Below are 22,071 nucleotides of genomic sequence, written 5' to 3' on the forward strand. Positions count from 1 at the left end.
TTAACTCAGAGTATACAGCTATAAGTTTAAATAGGACTCTATCTAAAATAGTATGTCATGCCAGCTGCGGCCTCATATATCTCACTTATATGTAGAGTGCACCAAGAAGCTATGTCAAGTGACTGGCCTGTATCATGTAGGTTTGTGTATTAAGTATACTCTGCTTGCATAACAACAAAATCAACTATGGACACATTTCTCTGAACATATCCTTGTTGAGGCTGGAGATACAGCTCAGTGACACAAACACCTGCCTGGCAAGCACAAGGTCCTGAGTTCAATTTCCGGTACAAATAAAAAAGAGCATAACCTTGTCATTAAAGAGGTATATGACTATTTCACTGCTGCTGTAAGGCTTAATATTAGTGTAAACAGAATGCATAGGAAAGTAAATGACACTCTGCAAGCACTCAAAAAACTGAGGACAAGAACATCTGAGCAGTACAGTAGACAGGCTTGAGGCAGCATTCTGCGAGGGCATCAGTAAAAAGTTGGACATACAATATACTGTCACATAATGCGTAACTTGATAGGCAGTCTCTAGTCTACGACTGCTTTCAGAAGTATTTTAAATATCCCCTTTTATTAGAGGAGAAAAATCTTTATCCAATACTGCTTCTCCATTAACACTGCGTATTTTCTTTTTAAAAAATTCAAGTGACAGGATAGTGTGGAGAATGGGAAAAAAGTATCTATTCACCACTTTTGTCAAACCTTAGCTAGCTGTACTTTTTAGTCTTGATGAACTAAAGACATTTAGAGATACTACAATACTACAAAAAATCTTTAACCACACCAAGATTTCCAATCAATTCTACCACCTTTTAATTCTCCCTCACCCCTTGGAAATTATCTCTTCCTTCATTATTCAGTGTGAGTTAGAATAATTAATAATTACAATCATTCCCTAGAATAAAATTGATTTCCTAGTCTCTATCTGGCTTTGGTGTACTTGAAATATCAACAGTACTAGGCCGGGCCTGGTGGCACATGCCTGTAATCCCAGTATTCAGGAGGCTGAGGCAGGATGATCTCTGTGAGTTCAAGGCCAGACAGGGGTACACAGTGAGTTCAAGGCCAAAACAAAATAAAATCAACAGCACTGGTTAAATGCAATCCTCATTAATGCATACTTATATACATGAAGATGAAAATAAAGAGAAAAATGCACAAATATGCTGGCTGATCTCATATACATTATTAGTGCTGCCAGCAATATTATATTATGCTAGTTTATTTACTCTGAGACTCTTCTACAGAACTACGCACTATTTCATATTTTTGCCTCTTCAAACCATCATTCACTCTCACACTCAATGATCTAGCCTCCTGTTTCACTTTTAAATCAGAAGCAGTAAAGAGGGAATTTCCAGGGCCTGACCTTAATTACCTAATCACCAGCACACACATATACACACTCTGAATTTCTACCTGTTATAATAGATGTTCTATATGTCATCTATTTACACACCACACCCTCCTATTATTCAACCCACTCAGAAGCATCACTTGAGCAACTCTCCCCTTTCTCCTATCAACTACATCATTTTTAAACAACAGGTCACTCCCACACCAGCTTATAAATATGCTGGGAGGCTTTTTCCATCTTGAAATTTTTTCTTATTACTGTTTTCCTCCTAGTTCCCACATTATTTATTTGCTGCCCTCTAAAATACAATTCCTGTAAACAGTTATCTCCCCTCTCGGTATTTCTCAAATCCACTCAATCAAGCTTTTAGCCCGAACATTAAACCTAATCTGCCAGGAATGATGGCGCATGCCTGTAATCCCAGCACTCGGGAGGCTGAGGCAGGAGGTCCTTGCAAGTTGGAGGCCAGCCTGGGCTACAAAGTGAGCTCCAGGCCAGCCTGAACTACATAGACCTTGTCTCAAAAACAAAACATAATCTGCTTTAATCAAGGTCACTAATGACCTCCTTATTGCTGTATCTACTGGTCAACACCTACACCGCACTGTAATTGGCCTAGCAAGACTACTATACACAAGTGATCCCTCCTTAGTTACTTTCCCAGGTTTTCTTTAATCTCACTGGTGCTTCCTGCTTGTTCCCCTTTTCTGGTTTCCCAAACTGCTTAATACTGCAACACCCACTAACAACAGCTCGGTCTACATCAGTGGTGGCAAATCTATGGCACCCATGCCACAGCCAGCTGTCTGTTATCACTGAAAACTCTAAAAGGTTCACCATCACTGGTCTATGTCTTCTCTAGCCACACCTGGTCATCTCATCTAGGATGGAAGTTTGTAATAGCCTCTATATTATCTTCTAATCTCTAGACTCATCAATCCAACCATCTACTCTTTGGGGTCACTTGGCCAAAGAATACTCAACATGTTCAAAACTGAACTGATTGATCCCACAAATTGCTCCTCCCACAGCCTTTCCCCTCTCAGGCTTGATAAATTCCACCCCTCTAGATGCTTAGGCAAACTCCTGGGTCATTTACAGGATCTCTTCTCCCACACCATACCCTACCAGGAAATCTTATCAGCTGTACTTTCAAAATATATAAAGAATTTGACTAATTCTTACTACCTCTGCTCACCACTTACCTAACCAGTGGTAGCGAACCTGGACATATGGCCCATGTGCCACAGCAGGCTGTTTGTTATCAGTGAAAGCTCTAAAGGCTTGCCATCACTGACCAAAACCATTATCATCACTTACCCTGAATTCAAGTAACTCTATACAGGGCTAGGGGATAGTTCAGGGATTTAGCACCTGCTTAGAATGTATGAAGTCCTGGGATCAATTCCAAGCAGCAAAAAAGAAAAGCAAGAGAAAGAAAGGAGGAGGAAAGGAGAAAAAAGAAAATCAAAAGAGAAAAAAAAAATCTATATCTAGTTTACGTTACCTAAAATATTTTCAGCACAAAATAGACCAATTCTTTCAATACTTCAGTCTAATTATGCCACTTCTAAACATTCCAATAGCTCAGGATTTCACTGAAGAGTAAAGGCCAAAGTCAGTACAATGGTGAACAATGCCCTACAAATCTGTCCCACATCCTTCTCCTTGGTTAGTCTACTCCGGCCATAATGACCTCCAACGGGAAAAGGTTGAACACACTTCTAAGGGCTTTTCTGCTGGAGACTGCTCTGTCTAGGACGCTTTTCATATGCCACATGGCTAACTCCTTTAGTTCCAGTTCTTACTCAGATATCACTTGTTAAATAAGGCTTGCCCACACCACCTTAAAATGCCAACTGCCTTCCCATCCTTAACTCTCACCATCCTTACTCTTTATCCTTTTCACGTTGCCTTTACAATCCAGTAACATATTCATATTTACCACTGCCTACTATCAAGAATAAGTTCTGGCAAGTACTACTTAATATTATTTTTGGTGAATGAGTAAATGAATATCCTGAAGCCTAATTCACGTGAATGATGTTCACAACCCTAGAATAGAGGGGGAAAAACCTCGTAGAAAAATACCATCAAGTTTATATGAGAACTATTACGTGTGCAACTGTTTTAGTAATTCATTAACATTTAGATTTATACTTAAACTGCAATGTAAAAACACACCGCGAATATCAGGTAATGTTCTAAACTCTATGAGTATATTAACTCAGTCCTCACAACAACTCTAGAGTTTACTCAGACCATGTCCCTACATGATTAAAAGGTAAATCAGAGATAGACTAAATAACCTAATATCTACCTTGCTGCAGAGTCATAAATGGCAGAACCCAGATTTCATTCATTGCGAGGCTCATGACACATAATGAGATCCAGTTTTAAGTACAGTATAGGTCAGAAATTTTTTTTTTTTTTTTTTTTTTTTTTTATTTTTTTTTTTTTTTTGTCTTTTTGAGACAGGGTCTCACTATGCTGCTCAGGCATACTTTGAAGCCTCAGTTTGTAGCCCAGGTTGGTCTCAAACTCCCAACGATCCTCCTGCCTCAGCCTCCCGAGTGCTGGGATTATAGGCGTGAGCCACCACGTCTGGCCTTTTTGTTTTTATTTTTGTTTTTGTTCGTCTTTTTGGAAATTTTTAAAAAGTTAATGCAAATATGCATGTCTAAGTTACTTTGTGATCAGAGAACAGATGAAAAGGAGTCTAGATACCTTCATGAAGGTCATAATCTAAACAACAACAAAAAAATAGTACAAGCCAGGCATGGTGGTGCATGCCTGTAATCCCAGCACTCAGGAGGCTGAGGCAGGAGGATTGTTGCTAGTTGGGATACCAGCTGGGGATACAAAATGAGCTCACGGCCACCCTGACTGCATATTGTCTTAAAAAGACCAAAAAAAAAAAAAAAAAACTGTACAGCAGGCATGGTGGCATATGCCTGTAATCCTAACACAGTGGGCTCAACAGGGAAGATTGCATATTCAACTCTAGCCTGGCAACTTAGCAGGACCTGTCTCAAAATAAAAAACTGAAGGGGGAAAATGGGGCTGGGGATCTGTAGCTTAGTGCAAAGATCTGGGGTTCAACCTCCAGTATAGCAAAAATAATAAAAAAGAAAAGAAAAATAATAATGGAAAAATATGATGATAAAAATAATTATAATGTGCTGAGTCACATGTAATTCAGTGGAAATGTTCCAAAAAAGACAGTACTTTGGGTGTTCATTTGGTTTTATTTTTTGCAGTACTGGGGACTGAACCCAGGGTCTTCACACTGAGCTACATCCCCAGCCCTCTCTTTTAAGTTTGTTTATTCGAAGACACGGTCTCACTATGCTGCCCAGGGTACATCCTTCTACCTCAGCCCCAGCCAGAATGCTGAGATTACAGTTGTATGTCACCATACCAAGCTCTCAGCATTTATCTTAAAAGGTGAGTACAGAGAAAGGGTCTTTGTTCCAGGACAAGAAATAAAATGCACAAAGTCACTGGAATGAGGGAACCTGAGCAGAAAAATACATAGTACAACTGAGAGAAGAGCAATTTAAGTATACACCCCTTTAAATTTCAAAAGGATCTTCAACTTTAGCACAAGTAAAGGGTGATGCATAAACATCTGAATCATGGTGCTGGGGCATGGTGGCATGTGCCTTTAATCCTAGCTACTAAGCAGGCCGAGGCAAAAAGATCAGAAATTGAAGGCCAGCCATCCCAATTTATCAAAATCTTGTCTTAAAATTTTAAAAAATTAAAGGCTAAGGGTATAAGTCAGTGGTAGACAGCTTGCTTAGTACGCTTAGGCCCCTGGTTTTTGTTTAATTTAACCTGCCAGAAGGTAAAAGTACTATGGTGCAGAATACTATGTTGTTATACACAATGACAATGTCTTTAAGAGACTGATCACTGCCACTATTTTCCTGCTTTATGAAAACTAAGCATTTTTTCAGTTAGTTTTTTCTTGAATTTTATCTCTCTGATGTATATATCCTAGGTTACTCCATCAGGCCCAAAACTTAATTTTCCTACATTAGAAATTAGATCTGAATTTGTGAAAGTTCAGTATGTGTATAAAAATTTAAAACTTCTCATCTAAATAAAGTTGCTCTTTTCAGCCAATAATATCTATAAAGCTTTCTTAATGAAAGCTTTTCACCTTTTAAGAATTTAAAAGGCAGGCTGGGGATATAGCACAGTGGCACAGTGCCTGCCTGGCAAGCTTGAGGTCATGAGTTCAATTCCTGTACAAAAAAAAAAAGAATTTAAAAGGCAACTGCTTAAAGCCCAAGAAATTACAAACTGATAAAGATTAAGCTACTTAGGGTAAAACATTGTAATTCAAAACTAAAAACATTCAAACCAAATGCCAAAAAGAATAGTGGATGTAAACTACACTTTCGAGAATCTATTGGTATTTCAAGTATATTACACCCAGAAAATCTCAATTTAATTCCTTAAAATATAAAAGTCAGCTCAAGTATTCTTTAGTTTTTCATGGTGACCTTTTCATAAAGCAAATCACCAAATGTCTTGCAATTGTTATTCTACTAAATACACATAAGTAGTATTTTCAAAATTAATATACTCAAATAAAAATAGGACTGCCACTTCCTTTTGTGAAATACTGCATGGTTCAAATTATTTTATAAAGTACCTTACTTTTATATGAAGTATTTTAAATACCCTACACCACATTTTTAAATTCTTTGTGCCTTATCAATACTAAAATTTAGCAATTTAAAAAACTGGGCACAGGGACTGAGGATACAGGTCAGTAGTAGAGTACTTAACAAGCAAGCAAGAGTTCAAATTCAATCCAAGTTCAATTTCCAACACCAGGAAAAAATAAACAGCACACTTCTTAGAACTTCATCCCAGTTCTCATGCTTTCATAGTTTTTTTATATTGTTCAATTACAAATTTTAAAATAAGCTGGGTGTGGTGGTACACACCTATTATCCCAGCTCTTGGAAAGCTGGAGGAGGATCACTGTGAGTTCAAGGCCAGCCTGAACTAAACAGCAAAAAAAAAAAATCTCAAAAAATAATGAATAGAATAGAATAAAGAACAGAGCAGAGCAGAGCAGAGCAGAGCAGAGCAGAGCAGAGCAGAGCAGAACAATGTTCAGATTCATGAATTACTATTTCATCCATAAATCCACAAATCAGAGGCGCATGGTAATATATCCCTGTAATCCCAGCACTCTGGGAGGGCTGAGGCAGGAAGATTGTGGTAAATTTTAACCCATCCTGGCCTGCCCAGTGAGTTCAAAGCCAGCCTCAAAAAAACAAGAAAGATACTATAAACACTACACTGAATAGCACATTTAAAAGGAAAGCACTTCCCTTTCAGGAAAAAAAAAAAAAAAAAAATCACACTAGTGCTTTTTCATAATCTATGTTAAAGTATCTAACTTGTAACACAGTAATCTAAGGTGTAATACAGCATTTAATAAATCCTATCTCCTACCACTCTCTCAACACAGATATGAGTACACTTAAAATGTTTGCTTCACAAAGCAACATGACAAAGATAAACCTAAGATATTCATAGGTAAGAGGATACAACTTGAGAGCATCTTAGGTTTATTTCACCTAAGATTCTGTTTAAGTTAGACAAACAAGCTCAAATATTGCATGATTTCTATTATATAAATTTGAGTTATAGTTTTTCTGAGACAGGGTTTCACTATGCAGTTGAATCTGGCCATCAACTCCAGCAATCCTCCTGTCTATGCCTCCCCAGTGCTGGGATTACGGATGTGTGCCACCATGGTCAGCTATTTCTATTATATGAAAAACATTTTAAAAAGGAACAAAATAGAAGGGAGATAGGTAAGAGGGAGAACTTCCAATACTTTCCCAAATTACAAATTCCATTGTTCTAAAAATATTTCAATATATATGCTAGTTGATCCCATCATACTACTATAGTTTTAGTTTATCTTGGATCACTGAAAAGGATTTGCATTATCTGTAGAATCTTTCTGGTTTATGTCTTGTACTAAGTAATGATGAAGATAATGAGGCATTGTAATAATTTACTACACTGTTACTCTTGATTATGGATTTATCTTTCATATAAGTTTTAAGAACTATACAACTTGAAATTTCTCAAGAACCTATCTTCATGAAGATTTTAATCAGTAAACCCAAAGAGAAGCACTAACTGCACAAACCTTTGCCAAGTGTGATAAACCAAGTGTTTGTTTCCCACCCTAATTCATATTTTGAAGGCCTAAACTCCAACATCATAGCATTTGGAGGTGGGGCCTATTAGAGGTAATGAGGGTTAGATGAAGTTATGAGCAGAGGGTCTTGGTCTTCATGATGGGATTAGTACCTTATGAGAAACAAATGTACATGCTCTGTACTCTGGGAAGATACATAGCCATGGTCAACAAAAAAGCTTTATTACAACCAAATCACAACTAATATCCTTATCTTAAACTTTCGGACTTCAGAACTGAGAAAATTTTCAGTTAAGTCATCCAGTCTGTATTTTGTTGCATCAGCCCAACTACGTTATCAAGTATGCTATTTTGAAACAATAGCACATATAATATAGAAGGATATAATCACAGAAAAATCGAATTATGTCTTCTAAGGAGTCTAGCTCATAAGGAAAAACACTATTTATAACAAAACATCCATATAACAGGACAGAAAATGGTTTAACAGGGTTCTGAAATTGCAGGGTGACTACATTCTTTAAAAATATGGGAAGGGCCAGGCATGGTGGCACTCGCCTGTAATCCCAGCACTCAGGAGGCTGAGGCAGGAGTACCGTTGCAAGTTCGAGACCAACCTAGGCTACAAAAGTGAGCTCAAGGCCAGCCTGAACTGCATAGCAAGACCCTGTCTCAAAAAGACCCCCCCCCAAAAAAAAAAAAAAAAAGGGAAGGGCCGGGCGTGGTGATGCACACCAGCAATCCCAGTACTCGAGAGGCTGAGGCAGCAGGATTCTTGCAAGTTTGAAATTAGCCTGGGCTACAAAGTGAGCTCAAGGCCAGCCTGAACCGCATAGCGAGACCCTGTCTCAAAAAGACAAAAAAAAGGAGGGAGGGAGGAATGGATAAGCACTGTATGAGAAAGGATAGACAAAATGTGGGCATACAGAAATTGAAAGGCAAGACAGAAAGCAAAGCTTGTCTCAGAATATCCAAGGGTATGAGTAATCAAGACTCAGATACCAATTTCTTTTCCTGAAATTATAAAGAGTATTCCCTTTGTACCCAGAGACAAATGTTTTTTTCTTCTATTTACAACTCTAACCCTCTTTCTGTGTGCCACATTCTGACCAAGCCATGCTCACCTCTCACCAAAGCTTACAGAACTATGAATAGAAACTGACTACCACAGAGAGCCATAATGTAAAAGGCAATAAATGCGTGGCAGTTTCTACTGAGAAAAGATGACTCAAGAAAACCAAGTTTTGTTGGCTAACAGACTGCACATATAACGGTGGCCGCATGAGATTATAATACAGGGAGAAACATCCTATTATGTAGTAATGTCATAGCAATCATAAGGACATAGTGCAGTCCTCACATCTGTGGTGATGCTAAAGCAAACAAACCTACTGTAATGCCAGTCATATAAAAGTAGTACACATACGAAGTACAGTACATAATACCTAGTAATAACGAATGGCTATTAATTATTTATTTATTATATTTTTGCATTATCTTACAGCTTACCCCTTATTAAAAAGGAAAGCGTACTATAAATCTTAACTGCATCCAGAGGCCACATACAGTGATTGACCTATACCACCCACTTCCTGTAATTGCACTCTAGGATGTTTCCATAATAGTATTAACCACCGGTTTTTTGGGGGTTTTTTTGGTACCGGCAATCAAACTCTATCGAACTCAGGACCTTGCACTTTGCTAGGCAGGCGCTGTGCTGCTGAGCCACCTTCCCAGCCCTCAACCACCGTTTTTCACAATTTATCTCCATCAAGAGGTGTGTGACTGCCTGCAGGAGGCATCTGAACAGTCTTAAAAAACAATCCGTATCCTACGACATCTGAGGCAATAAACAAAATGGTATTAGAATTTAACACTAGCAAACAACAGAACACTACATATTCAGTCAACTGCAAGTAACCTGGAAAAGTCTGAATGATGGTAAGAGACAAAGTCCGGATCAAGAATGTTAGCTTAAGGCTGGAGTGGTGGCACACCTCTGTAATACCAAAATTCGGGAGGCTGAGGCAGGAGGATCCTTGAGAGTTCAAGGCCAGCCTGGGCTACAAAGTAAGCTCAAGGCCAGCCTGAACTGCAGAACAAGACCTTGTCTCAAAAAGACCCCCCCCCCAAAAAAAAAGCAGCACTACATAAAACAAGAATAAAATAACAAGTCAAAAATACTTAAAAAGTCACATCCCCTGTAGAGAATTTAGACAAATTACAGGGAGATGGGAAAAGAAAGTTCAATGTACTGCACGTCCAAGAGCCTAAGTCATACCTGGTTCTATGAAAGGGGAGGTAGGAAGTAGCTGAAAGTAGGCTGGGGACAGGTACACTAAGTGGAAGGGCAGTTGCCTAATTGAATTTGATCCCCAGCACTGCCCTCCAACCAAACACAAACCCTTTGCTAAAACAGTTTTTTGGGCAGGAGGGGGAGGGAGGAAATGGGGGGGATGGCTAGCTTAGACAATATAAAGCTAGGTAAGACTTAGGGCCTAAATTCGGCCTAGAAAGAAACCACTGTAACCAGTCAGTATGTTTTCATTAAGACTTCATTTCAGAAGGTGGAAATGTAGCTCAAGGGTAGAACCTATGCTTACCATACAAGAGATCCTGAGTTCAACCTCCAGCACCACCCTTCCCCAAAAATCTTTATTTCACTAAACTTCAGTAAGCTACAAAATGTTTCAGTATAAAAACTGTACTATTGCCAGGCATGGTGACACATGCCTGTAATCCCAGCATTCGGGAGGCCGAGGCACAAAGATCACCGAGTGAGTTCAAGGCCAACCTGAACTACAGGGCAAGACCTTGTCTCTAAAAAACTCAGTACTGTTATTTTTACTAGTAATTTTCACTATCAGCGTATAAACAAACCAAAGAATCTAAGATTTGCTGAATACTTGCATTTCACAAAATTCTTGTTAAGGGGCCAGGAATACGGCTCAATGGCACAGGCACCTGCCTGGCAAACGCAAAATTTGGAGTTTGACTCCCAGTACCCCCCAGAAAAAACCTTGTTAAATTAAGTGTTATTACCCGTATTTTCACCTGAGGAGTTCCAGTAATTTGTTTTAGCATGGCTATTTAAGTAGATTATAATGAAAGTAGCATTTTAACCAGGACTGTCTTCTAAGATGGGGTCAAAAAGATTATACACAGACAAAAAAGATACCCCAACACATACAACTCCAAATGGCTCTGCATTCTAGCAAAAGCCTCTCCATAAAGCTTTTTTTTTTTTGGTAGTGAGAATCGAACTCATGACCTTGTACCTGCCACAGCTGTGCCACTGAGCTATATCCCCAGCTTAATTTTTAAAGTGATGCGATAATGAAAAGCTCTATTTGTTACTACAACATATACTATGCCACATTTTTAAACCCCTGAGGATATTATTATTTTACATCATTAATCTGATAGTGAAAATAGCTTTTATTCACTATAGTCAATTGTGTTCTCAGTAATATTTAACATTCAGGTAACTCAAGGTATTTGGTTAGGATGGAAACTGCAGGGTGGTTACAAGGCAGATTCCATACATCTACTTTACAAACAATGCCAAGCCCAGGCAGCCTGATAAATTAACAGGATTGCTGTGGGTGAAACCAGAAGAAAAGACAGATATATCTGAGGGCACAACAAAAAAAGAAACAAACATTTCTCAAAATGTAACTTCCACAAACACATATAATTACTGATTAAAGTTTTGTTATCATTACTGATACTTGTTTTAGGCAGGCAGCCCCTCCACCTACACACACACACACAGGCTCAATCTTTCCAGTAATAAACTCCCACATCAGGGGCTGGGGATTTAGCTCAGCAGTACAGCACCTGCCTGGCAAGCGTAAGGTCATGAGTTCGATTCCTGGTACCAAAAAAAAAAAAAAAAAAAACCTCACATCAGAAAGGGTAAAAGACTCAGGGTCCACAGAACAGATGGAAAGCAAGCAAGTAATATGGGCCATAACTTACTTTTTACTAATGAATGCTTTGAAGCTACATCCATCAAGTTGTTTTTGTTTTTTAAGACAGGGTCTCGCCACGTAGTTTAGACTAGCCTTAAACTCACTCACTACGTAGCTTAGGCTGGCCTCAAACTCATTTCCTATTCTCCTGCCTCAGCTTTCCAAGTGCTGGGATTACAGGTGTGGGCCAGGTCCAGCTTACATCAAGTTTTTGACAGGTTTCTAGTAGTAGTCTGTAAACATTATAAACCCATACATTTGCTGACAAACACAAACCAGTATCTGAATATGAATAAAAACCACATGTTCATACAGATAACACTAAAATATTTTGAAAATCTCTTAGTGGCACTAATGAGTTTACTGATAACAATGATTGTTGTTCTCATCTAAATACAGACAATTCTCACTTTTACTTACTGTCTCCAAACTATTCACCTAGCAGCACACTCTTGTGAACATCTCCCATCATCACCAGGCCCACTCACCACTGCTAATCACTACTGCTACAGTACCACTCCAAGATAACAATTGTTTTATGCTACAACAGAAAAATTCCCAGGAACTTTTCAGCCTGGAGATCACCGGTGAAAAGCCTCACATTTAGCATCTGAGAAAAATGTCGCCCAAGGTAATTTAAGTGATTTATATCGCTAAAGCTACAATAATTAGTTATAGCAGTTCTTATTTGGGGGGACACTCACTTAAGTACCAGTCACTGTGCTAAGCACTATATATGTATAAATTCATTTAATCCCTACAATATCTGTTAAAATAGATCTACTTTACAATCTGATTTTTACAAAGATTATAAATTAGAGGAAAATTTTTTTCTTCCGGTACCAGGAATTGAACTCATGACCTTGCGTTTGCCAGGCAGGCACTGTGCCACTGAGCTAAATCCCCAGCCCCTAGATTAGAAGAAATTAAAAAGGGGCTGGGGATTTAGCTCAGCGGCAAAAGCACCTGCCTGGCAAGCACAAGGTCGTGAGTTCAGTTCCCGGTACCAGAGAAAAACCAAAAAACCAAAAAAAAAAAAAAAAAAGAAGGGGGGTGGGGATTTAGCTCAGCGGCACAGGGCCTGCCTGGCAAGCACGAGGTCGTGAGTTCGATTCCCGGTACCAGAAACAAACAAAAAAACAAACCTGTCCCTAGAAGAAATTAAAAGCTGCAGCCACACAGTAGTATTAACTATGTGGTAGAGTTGTGAATTCAAATCTAAGTCTGTCCTGTGCTCTCCTGATTCTCAAATCAGGACTTTCCAAACGATTATCAGGGACTTGTGTATTGAGCCCAATTCATTATTTTACACTTTGCATAAAGACAGTTGTAATTTTTACTTTCCCTCGAATTTCAATATTTAAAGCTATAATGAAAGTCCTCACAAACAGTTTGGGCAACTACAGGTATAAACCCTCATTTTTCAAGTAAGGACGAAACAAGTTCACAAGCATTTCTCGAAGTCATACACAGAAGTGGACAAACTAAATCTGGAACTCAAACCACACTCCTAAGACATAACACTGGTTCCCCATCACATGCTAGCTCACACGAAACTGAGGAACTAGCCAACCACCAGAAAAAATCTGGATTGAACATGGAAAACAAAAGCTCACTCATGCACTAGAGAATGAAAATTAGAAAAATTAATTAGAAAAAAACCTATCGTGTAGTGCATCATTCACTAGACTTTACCTACTATACAAAATCCAGCAGGTCTACAACATTACATTATGTTGTTATAAAGAAAAAGAAAATTTTCTTCATACCTTAATCACCGTACTTACTGGAATACTTACAAGCAAATGAGCATCTACCCAACTAATATTTACTGACTACTGTGCTTCCTCTCTGTGTGCCACCGATCATAGAACAGGAGAGGACTTTACACAAACATGGATAATTCCTATCAATTAAATATCTTAGTACTTATAAATGGTAAAGTGACTTATAAAAATCTAGCAAATTCAACAAATCAGTAGTTGAGATCTTATTTCTTTTTCTCAGTATTAAGGGGAAAAAACAGTAGTTACACATCTAGGGAGGGATAAAACAAAACCTTTTTCTTTATCTGTAATACCTTTCCCATTTAAAAAATGTTGACATTTTAGAAAACATTTTTTTTTTTTTGAGACAGGGTCTCGCTATGCAGTTCAGGCTGGCCTTCAGCTCACTTTGTAGCCCAGGCTGGTCTGAACTCACTAGGATCATCCTGCCTCAGCCTCCCGAGTGCTGGGAATACAGGCGTGAGCCACCCTACTCAGCTAGAAACAATTTTTAAGTATCTAATAAATTATTGTTAGACAAAACAAAGTTCTTCCCCTTAAGAAAAACAAAAAGGGATCTAGCCCAACAAGGGTTTAAAAGGATTTTGTTTGTATTAATGCAGATATTATGTGTTGATAACTACTTTTAAGTTAACTTTTATTTTCCTACTGACATGTCAAAATAATAACACAAAAACATGCGTGCAAGGGGGGAAAAAGCAGACTCAAAATGTGCATTACTGGACTAGAGATCTGTAGCTCAATCATACAGTGCTTACCTAGTACATGTGAAGCCCTGGAAAAATTCCTAGTACTGTTTTCTTTAAAAAAAAAAAAAGAGCTCTATCAATAATCACAACTAGGGACTGGAGATTTAGCTCAGCGGCAAAGCGCCTGCCTGGCAAGCACAAGGTCATGAGTTTGATTCCTGGTACCGGAAAAAAATAATAATCACAACTATTATTTATGGACAGAGTACTTAATCTCTGTACTGAGTTTTCTGCACATCAATTGCCCACCATTTTTTTATTTTCTGTGGTGTGTATGTGTGTGTGTGTATGTGTGTGTGCAGTACTGGAGACTGAACCCAGGAACATCATCAAGACACATCCTCAGCCCTATCTCATTTTTTTATTTTGAGTCTGCTTTTTCCCCACTGCACTCAAGTTCTGTGTGTTCATATTATTTTGACATGTCAGCCTACCTCAGCCAGGTATTACAGGTATGTGGCACCCTCCCAAATTAACTGCCTACTATCCAAGGTACTATTATTATCCCCATTTTATAAATGAAGAAACTGACCTAACAGGAATCTTAAAGTTTTCCTAAAAAGCAAAGCTCTTTGAGATGGTGGCAGTGGTGCTTTAATTTTCATCTCTCAAAAGTCCATGTCACACAACTAACTAGATAGCAAAATCAGTAACTAATGAACAAAACTAGCTGAAACAAAGTAGCCCAACAATCCCCAAAATGTGGGTGAGGAGTAACAGTCATATGACCTGCAAACATCATCAAGATCTGTGCAGGACAAAGCAAAGCCACAGTGTACCTCAATGACCAAAAAAGAGGAGAATCACACCACAGTCAACCGATGTTCACTGGAATCATGGCAGACTAATTTGAAAGCAGCAGCTGAGAATGAGGTGGGTTTGACCCTAACCAGTAAGTAGCAAGTGAAAAGTAGGGACCTTCAGAAATATCTGAAAGGGAGAAGCAATCTTGGTCATATTGAGCTATTGAATGTGACCCAAGAGTTTGTGTCCAGCTCGCTACAGTGAAAACAACAGAGATGAGAGCAAAGTCCAAATAAAAGAAGTAGAGAACAGAGCCTGGAATTTCACAACACAAGAGTCGTATCTTCAACACATCACAAAAACAATGAAACTACAGTTACAAAAGCTACTCTCGGAATTGTGCCACCTCCTGAAAGTTCAGGAAAACCACTTTCACATGAAAATGAGTAAGAGCAAATTGTTAAGGTCATACCCAATACAGTTATTATAAGACAAAGAGAGCAAAGTACAAATTAACACCCCCTACAAAGAAAAAACAAAAGCCATATCACAAAGGCTTGTTCACAAACAGATCAAAACTGCATCATACTACCATACATCAAAATGAGCTAAAGGACAATAAGAAAAAAGACAGAATACAACATTAAGTACAAATTAGAGAAACTCGGAAATGTGACAGAATTCAAGAAAATGTAATCATAAATATAAGAAAGTATTTCCAAAATAAAACCTAAGCTAAAAAGTACTCAGGAACAAATAAACACAATAATATAGTAAGACTTTCAAAAAAGGAAACTTTTTAAAACTTTGGAATTAGATTTTTTTCTCTTAAAAATGTTGAGAATGAAAAAAAGTGACAAAATAGTAAAGTATTTGCAAATCATGTCAGGTAAGTCTGGAATATACACAGAACTCTCAAAACTCACTATCAAACAATTCAATTTAAAAACGGGCAAAAAGTTGAACAATCATTTTACCAAAGAGGTATTTAATGGCAAATAAGACATAAAAAGATGTTCAGCCATCATCAGTTATAGGGCAAATGCAAATTTAAAACCACTATGCCCACAAAGAAGAGGATCGTTGCGCGTTCAAGACCAGCCTGGGCTACAAAGTGAGCTCAAGGCCAGCCTGAACTGCACAGCGAGACCCTGCCTCAAAAAGACAAAAAATAAAATAAAATAAAATAAAATAAAACCACTATGTAATATGTACCTAAGAGAATGACTAAGTTAAAAACACTGATCATACGAGCATGAATAAAGGGGTTTGGCTTCAATTCCCAGCACCACCTACCCTAGGCTCCCAAAATACTGCCCTTAGTTAAGTGTTGGAAAAACATGTGGTGGGAATACAAACTGATATAACCACCCTAGGAAACGGTTTGAAGTTTCACAAAAATTACACCTGCATATGATCCAGCCTTTCACTCCTATATGTTTATTCAAGATAAATAAAATGCTATGTTCATACAAAGTCTTATACGCAAATGTTCAGAGCAGTTTCGCATGCCGAATAGAAAAACGGGAAATAATTCAAATGCCCACCAACTAGTGAAAAGTATAAAACACTAAGGCACATCCTTCCAAGGACTACTACACAGAAAAAAGAATGATTTGCTGATATCCACATAAATACGTACCAACTTCAAATTATACTGACTAAAAAAAGACAATAAATACACCTGTAGAGCTCCTTTCACATGGAAATTCTGGTATATGCAAATTAATCTAAGGTGACACAAAGATGCCTGGAGGAAAGGATATACATAAAAAGGTAACATTTGCATGAGTAAAGAATGCATGGTTACACTCCTCATTGTAGTGATGGCTCCATAAGTGCAGCTATCAAAACTTAGCAAACTATACTTTCAATGAATGTAATATATTCTATGCCAATTACACCTCAATAATGCTTTAAAAAAAGGATGTGGTGGCACACGCCTGTAATCCCAGCAATCAGGAGGCTGAGGCAGGAGGATTTTTGAGTTTGAGGCTGGTCTGGGCTACAAAGTGAGTTCAAGACCAGCCAAACTGTATAGACAGACCCCGTTCCAAAAAAGAAAAAAAGGCCAAAATAAATAAAGGAACTGTACAGACAGACCCCCATCTCAAAAAAAAAAAAAAAAAAGACCAAAGTAAATAAAGGAATGGCTGGGTGTGGCAGTCCACGCCTGTAATCTCTAAACTACATAGCGAAATTACCCCCCCAAAAAAGAATTCAAGCCAAATTATGCAACACAACTAGAAAACATACTGTACTTAGGATGAAAATATGAGCCAAAGACTTCTGATCCAAGTGATCTTCACATATAAAGGACAGATAATATACAAGGCATACATACAAAAACCCTACAAACACTGTGCCCATGCAGCCTGTCTCATGAAACTATCAGGGAGGGCTGGGGATGTAGCTAAGTAGCAAAGCCATTGCCTAGCACACCTAAAGTCCTGGGTGCCACCCCTGACATGTGGGCACACACATACAATATATAGACATACATTAGAGAATGAGCCTTAGTTAACTAAAATGATCAGAGACACTGACCACTGATATAAGTAAGGACTGCATTTAACTTTTGATATAAAGCTACTACAAAACTAAAACAAAAATGATAACTAAAACAGAATGTTATAGTAACGTGCTCATTACTTTTTTCCTAGGAATTGGGTGAATTTATATAAAAAACGTTTAACATTCATCAACTGCCTCATTTGACAATAAGAGTGTAACTTTCTGTTGTGTAACGTCAGATACAATAATTACCATGTATCCTAAGCCTATCATTTCTTGTGTTCCTTGAGAACCAATGTTATCCACATGGAATAATTTTTAACAACTCATCAAATTACAAATCTCAATGAAGGATTTTATCTAGTCTGCCCAATGACAAGCTAAAAACAATCAACTCAGCCATGATATGAAGGTTTAGCACCCAGATTAGTCAAAAATCACTTCCCCCCTAAAAGAGGCAAGGATTCTTAAAATATGGCTGGAGGAAGTGAGGCTGTAACATATTCTTATACCAGAGAACAAGGATACTACCTAAAACTACTAGTCAAAAGGACAATTTGGCTATCAAAAATAAGAGCAACTTAAGCCCATCAAATACCTTTAATTCCATTAAATGTTTTAATTCATGACTGAAACAAACACATTTGTTTATTCAGCATTGTTGTGAACTATACGACCTTCAGAAAAACAACCATTGCTCAAAAAAATGTTCCCAAAAGTTGTTTCATTTTATTTATGTTATACACCACAATAGAGGGCTAAGGATTTAGCTCAGTCGTAGAATGCTTGCCTAGCATGTTCAAGACCCTGGATTAGACCCTCAATACAGTCAATAATAATAATCTGCTGGGTGTGGTGTGCACGCCCATAATCCCAGTACTCCGGAAGGGTGAGGCAGGAGGATCCTTCCAAGTGACAATAGCCTGGGCTACAAAGTGAGTTCAAGGCCAGCATGAACTGCATATACCTGTCTCAAAAAGACAAAAAAGCCAGCCCTGGTGGCACACACCTGTAAGACCAGCACTCAGGAGGCTGAGGCAGGAGGATCGTTGCAAGTTCAAGGCCAGCCTGCGCTACAAAGTGAGCTCAAGACCAGCCTGAACTGAATAGCAAAACCCTGTCTCAAAAAGACCTAAATAAATAAATAAATAGTTTATGTATACACATAATGGTAAAAGGAAATTAGGCTAGAAATGCAATGGAGTAGTACAAAGCACTTCCCTAACATGCACAAGAACTGAGGTTCAATCCCCAGCACCATTAAAAAAAAAAATGAGAAAATTAACTATGTGGGCTAGGGAGGTGCTCAGTAATAGGGTGCTTGACTGCCTAGCATATGCAAGGCCCTGGGTTTGATTCCCCTGCACATACATATACCAAACATATAAACATTAAATTTCAATATAAAACATTCTTATAAATATGCAGACACCTAATATAGGGTGGAAAATAGGACTGTAAGTCCTCAATCTGGACAGAGTAACTACCAAAAAATGTCAGATCATTTCCCCAGTCAACTGGTGATCCAGAAGACAGATGTTAAAAAGCTTCCATGAATTTTCAACCATTTATACATTCACAGGCAATGTATTTTATCAAAAAGGCCACTTTACAAACCTGATAAACTTTTTTAGTATGTGTGCTGCCAAAATGAGGGCACACCTGATAAACTAAGTTTTAAGTATTTATCTCCAAATAGTTTGAGATAATCTTATGACTCAAATTTTCTGAAGAAAGAAGCTTCTCCTCTGATACTATAAAGAAATGTTTGGACCAACCAGTGATTAAAGGGAACAATGGCAAGAAAAGCATTTATATTTTAGTTATTATTATGTTTTTTGAAAGATAGTACCTAGCCATTTTTAACTTACCCATCTATATAAATTGGTTGCTTTGCATCAATTTTAAAAAATCAAGATGTTCTGGCTAAGATGTTCCATAACAAAGTTTATAACTGAGGTAAAAATGGTATTTTTCACTACAGGATTCCATTTTTAAAGTGTAACACAGCCAGGCATGGTGGTGCATGCCTGCGATCCCAGCACTTAGGAGGCTGAGGCAGGAGAATCGTTGTAAGTTTGAGGCCAGCCTGGGCTACAAGGCCAAGGCCAGCCTAAACTGCAGTGAGTCCCTGTCTCAAAATGACATACATACACAAATTGTAACGCAAATGTAACAGTAAACACAGTCACATTATATTGACATGTACTCTATATTTTTACTATCTAGGTATCTCCCAAGAGGCCTGATGCACTCAAAGGGATTTTTGGAAGGTGGATTAATTATGGGGATATAGTATAGCTCAGCTGCTGTTAGGAGGTCCCGTTTGGTCAGAAAAGTCACTAGGGCCATGACCTAAAAAGGCGTACCTCCTTCCCCACATCCTCATTAGATCTAATTCTTTGAGGCAGGGTCACCCAGGTAGCTCAGGCTGACCTTTAACTCAAAATGTAGCCCAGGGTGGCCTCAAACTTGCCCTCAAGAGCTGGGATAACAAGTTTGCTCCACCACACCCAGTTTAGCACTCTGCTTCTTGACCGTTACAACAGGAACAGCTCCTCTTCTGCCAAACCCCTCTGCAGTCCTGTTTATGAGTATCAGGTACTGCATCTCAGTAACAAGAAAAGTGACTAAGACACACACACACACACATATATACACACACATATACATGTATACGTATACACGTACACACACGCATATATGCATAGGGGATTGAACCCAGAATCTCACATATTCTAGGCAAGCACTCTAACCACTGAACTGCATTCCCAGCTCTTTGAAACAGGGTCTTCTCCTGCCTCAACTTCCCAAAGAACTAGAATTTCAGGATTGCCTGGCTGCCTGATGTATTTCAATCCAACACTAAAGAGGTTCAACTTATATACGACCATTAAATCATGCATTACAGCATCTAAAGTTTTTTTCCCCCCAGAATTATACTAGTTACTTGAAAGCCAGATTATAATCACAAGCAAATCTTGTGAGAAATGAACACCTGGTGATAAAGACAAAAAAATTATATATTATGTTCTGAAAGCTACATTCTTAAACTAGGAGCCCTCTTAACACTGAAATCAAAGAAACCTTTTCCCTTCCTTCTCCCAATCACCCCATCAGACTGTAATGAAAACAAAGATGTACTGTCCTCTACAAATTAATTTGGTCGGCGTAAAAACTCGTACCACACAAATGACAAATAATGAACCAGAATTTTCCTTCTGAAAATAGCCTCAACTTTAATATAAGTTTCAGACTAACAACATTTGGAAACAAGCCTAATAATATACTGCGCATATGTAACAAGTTAGCTACCCTTGAAAGTTTACAGGACAGCCAAAACTTTAGCATCTGGAATTTGTCAGATAGCCACTCTGAGTCCTCAAGACAATACAAGTACACTTAAAGCACTCATATATATAAATATGAAAACAAAAGACTGACGACAGGACTACATGAGAAACAACAAAACACACACAGAATCAAAGCCACAAAATTCTTAGAAAAAGCCTGTTTGTTAAAGCCAAAAAGGGTCATAATGGACTATGCATTCTACCCTTCCATTTCCAGACTTGTAAATTCTTTAGTATACCAAAGCATAGATATACAGAAAACTCTGAACTCAAATTTCAGAAATTCATTGCATAGCTCACATGAAGTAAAGTATACATACTTTAATCTTTTTCCCCTCAGAGTACTAGAGACTAAACGAAGGGTTTCCACATACACTGGGCAAATGCTCTACTACCCTTATCTCTAGTGCTTTTATTTTGAGTCAGGGCTTTGCTCAGTTCCCCGGGCTGGCCAGCAACTTGAGATCCTCCTGCCTCAGCCTGAAGAGTAGCTGCGATTACAGGTATGCACTCTGAACCCCAGGGTCACTCAACACCTTCTTTAAAGGGCAGGTCTCTGCCTATTTAGACAGACGCATTATTCTTTCCCATACACTTACTCCCCTTTCCTAAGCAATTGTGAATGAGGTCTGTAACACGCAATAAAGGTTTCAACTCACATTGTTTCTCCAGTCTTGGCTACATGACAAAGAAACTGATCCAGGACAGGGCAAACTTCTTTTTTCCCCTTTTTCTCAAAATCTAAATAAGGGAAGAAAAGAAACATCATCAGTTTCCTCAAGTGTCCTTTAAAAACGAACTATTCCCATTCCTTCCCCACATCAGACGCAATTTTTAAAAACCAGCCTCTCAAATAAATATCCCCTTCAAATCCCCCGCTTCGACTTCGAACATGTCACCCTCCTCCCAGGTGAGAATCTTCCTAAGAGGGCTGAACTTGTCCAAACCATCGTTCGCGCCGTGTTTCTCAAAGTGTGGTCGCGGAGGAACACCGGAAGTAGACTCCATATAGGAATGCGGCGAAGATTCAAAGTCCCCAGGCCAAGACTCCCACACACTGTTTATCTCGATGAAGTTCACAGGTCCGCCTCGTCGAGGACCAACTACCCCAAGTCGCCATCCCCCAACGGTTCTGAACCGTCCCAGGGTAATTCTCCAGACGCTCAGTTCACTCGATTCCTGCAAGTTTGAGGATCACGGCTCTCAAGCCTGTTGCTTGGAAAGCGACCTCCTCAGAATTAGGGCGCGCGGAAGGCGGACTTCGGCAGCCCCGAAAAAGGCGTCGTGAGGCAACACTGGAGGGACTCCGCCGCGCCCTCACTCCGCAGCCCACGGAAGGCGCGCGGGGGCCGCGGAGGGCCGGGGCAGGGGGCGCCGGG

At 38.8% G+C, this 22,071-nt stretch overlaps 1 protein-coding gene across 2 annotated transcripts in view; it reads right to left on the minus strand.

Annotated features, from left to right (window-relative positions):
- Window positions 1-22,071, minus strand: part of Ppp4r2 (protein phosphatase 4, regulatory subunit 2) — a 54,674-nt gene that overhangs the window by 32,111 nt on the left and 492 nt on the right. Inside the window, exons 1-2 of one of the 2 annotated variants that reach the window (XM_013513753.1) lie at window positions 21,640-22,071; window positions 21,352-21,433 (exon numbers count right to left, since the gene is read on the minus strand). In XM_013513753.1, coding sequence (XP_013369207.1) covers window positions 21,352-21,433; window positions 21,640-21,700 — 143 coding nt within the window. In that variant the 5' untranslated portion in view covers window positions 21,701-22,071. The remainder of the gene's footprint in view (window positions 1-21,351; window positions 21,434-21,639) is intronic. The other variant, XM_005383766.2, reaches the window with a different exon arrangement.

Source organism: Chinchilla lanigera, unplaced genomic scaffold (assembly GCF_000276665.1).
Source record: "Chinchilla lanigera isolate Chin_1 unplaced genomic scaffold, ChiLan1.0 scaffold00020, whole genome shotgun sequence".
NCBI lineage: Eukaryota > Metazoa > Chordata > Mammalia > Rodentia > Chinchillidae > Chinchilla > Chinchilla lanigera.